The 1,475-nt window shown below is 62.4% G+C and overlaps 1 protein-coding gene across 1 annotated transcript in view; it reads left to right on the top strand.

Annotated features, from left to right (window-relative positions):
- Positions 1-132: 132 nt before the first annotated feature.
- Positions 133-1,475, top strand: part of LOC104528764 (olfactomedin-like protein 3) — a 1,788-nt gene continuing 445 nt past the window's right edge. Inside the window, exons 1-2 of the mRNA XM_029086176.1 lie at positions 133-670; positions 1,101-1,474. Coding sequence (XP_028942009.1) covers positions 133-670; positions 1,101-1,474 — 912 coding nt within the window. The remainder of the gene's footprint in view (positions 671-1,100; position 1,475) is intronic.

Below are 1,475 nucleotides of genomic sequence, written 5' to 3'. Positions count from 1 at the left end.
CAGCTGGCGGGGCTGCGAACAGGCCTGGGGTGAGGAGGAGCTGGGATGGGGACTGGGCAGAGCTGGCGTGGGGTGCCCTGTCCCCTGCCTCGCCAGGGCCCCACACAGCCCAGCATGAGCATCGCAGGCACGATGGGCATGGGAGCACCGTGGGATGGCGGGAGCCGGGGCGTCATGTCAGGGAACATCGCGGGTCTGAGAGTATTGTGGGTGCAGAAGCATCAGGGGTGCAGGAGCATGGCAGGATGGGACCCAGAGAAAAGAGCACCAGGGCTGCAGTGCTGTGTGGCCCTGGCAGCTCCCACAGCCACGCGCAGGCAGTGGGGGGGCTGCTGCAGACGGGCTGTGAAGTGCAGAGGCCTCAGTTCCCCTTGGCCCTCCCAGGAGAGGATCTCACAGTGGCATGACCAGAGCAGCCGCTACTCCACCGAGCTGCGGGACTTCAAGAACCAGGTGCTGGGGATGCTGGAGACAGCAGAGAAGGAGCGGGAGGCGATGCGGTCGGAGGCAGAGAGCACAGCAGTGCGTGTGGACCGCCTGGAGCGTGAGGTGGACTACCTGGAGACACAGAACCCCGCACCGCCCTGCGTGGAGGTGGACGAGACGTTGATGGAGAAGCAAGTGGCCACAGCCAAGCAGAGAAAGAATGAGAAATACACCAAGCTGACAGGTGAGTGGCTTCTGTGACTCCTTGGGGAGATGGTTCTGGGTGTGGGGTTTTCCTGGGCCTTTCCAGCCCACCCAGGTCCAAGTCTCCCCCAGCTGCATGCCATGGCATTACATCCCAGCAGGAAATCTCTCAGGTGTCTCTGGCACGAAATCTTGCATCCCCACAGCTGCATGGGAGCCACATCCAAGCCCCAGGCCAGAGCCTTGTGCTTCTCCAAAGCCCCTGGGGCAGGGTTGGGGTGCAGGTGGCCCTCCCTGTTCATCACATGAGTTCACAGGGGAACTTCTCAATGCCACCAGTGATAGCAGCAGCGAGTTTGCAAGGCAGTTGCCTGAGGGCTGGGGTGGGACGTAGTGGGACCTGTGTGGGAGCTGTCCCGGCTGCAGGGCCAGGTGGCTTTCAGGCTTTCACGGCTGCCGCACTCTTGCAGACTGCAGTGACACCATCGCGAGCGTCAGAGCCATGAAGATCCTAAAGCGTTTCGGCAGCACCTCGGGGCTCTGGACCAAGGATGCGGCAGGGAACTCCGAGAAGATCTATGTCTTCGACGGCACTGCCAATGACACGGTGTACGTCTTCCCCCGCATGCGGGAGTTCACCCTCTTCTCTGCCACCCGCAAGGCCGCCCGCATCAAGCTGCCCTACCCCTGGGTGGGCACTGGGCACCTCGTGTACGACGGGCCCCTCTACTACATCCGCCAGCAGGGCTCCTTCCAGGTGATCAAGTTCAACCTGGCCAACAAGACAGTGGTGGACAGCTCAGTGTTCCCAGCTGAGGAGCAGATCCCTGTCTTTGGGCTCTCCC

The sequence above is a fragment of the Antrostomus carolinensis genome, unplaced genomic scaffold (genome assembly GCF_000700745.2).
Source record: "Antrostomus carolinensis isolate BGI_N321 unplaced genomic scaffold, ASM70074v2 scaffold41047, whole genome shotgun sequence".
Classification (NCBI taxonomy): domain Eukaryota; kingdom Metazoa; phylum Chordata; class Aves; order Caprimulgiformes; family Caprimulgidae; genus Antrostomus; species Antrostomus carolinensis.
This window is presented reverse-complemented; position numbering and strand designations above follow the sequence as displayed.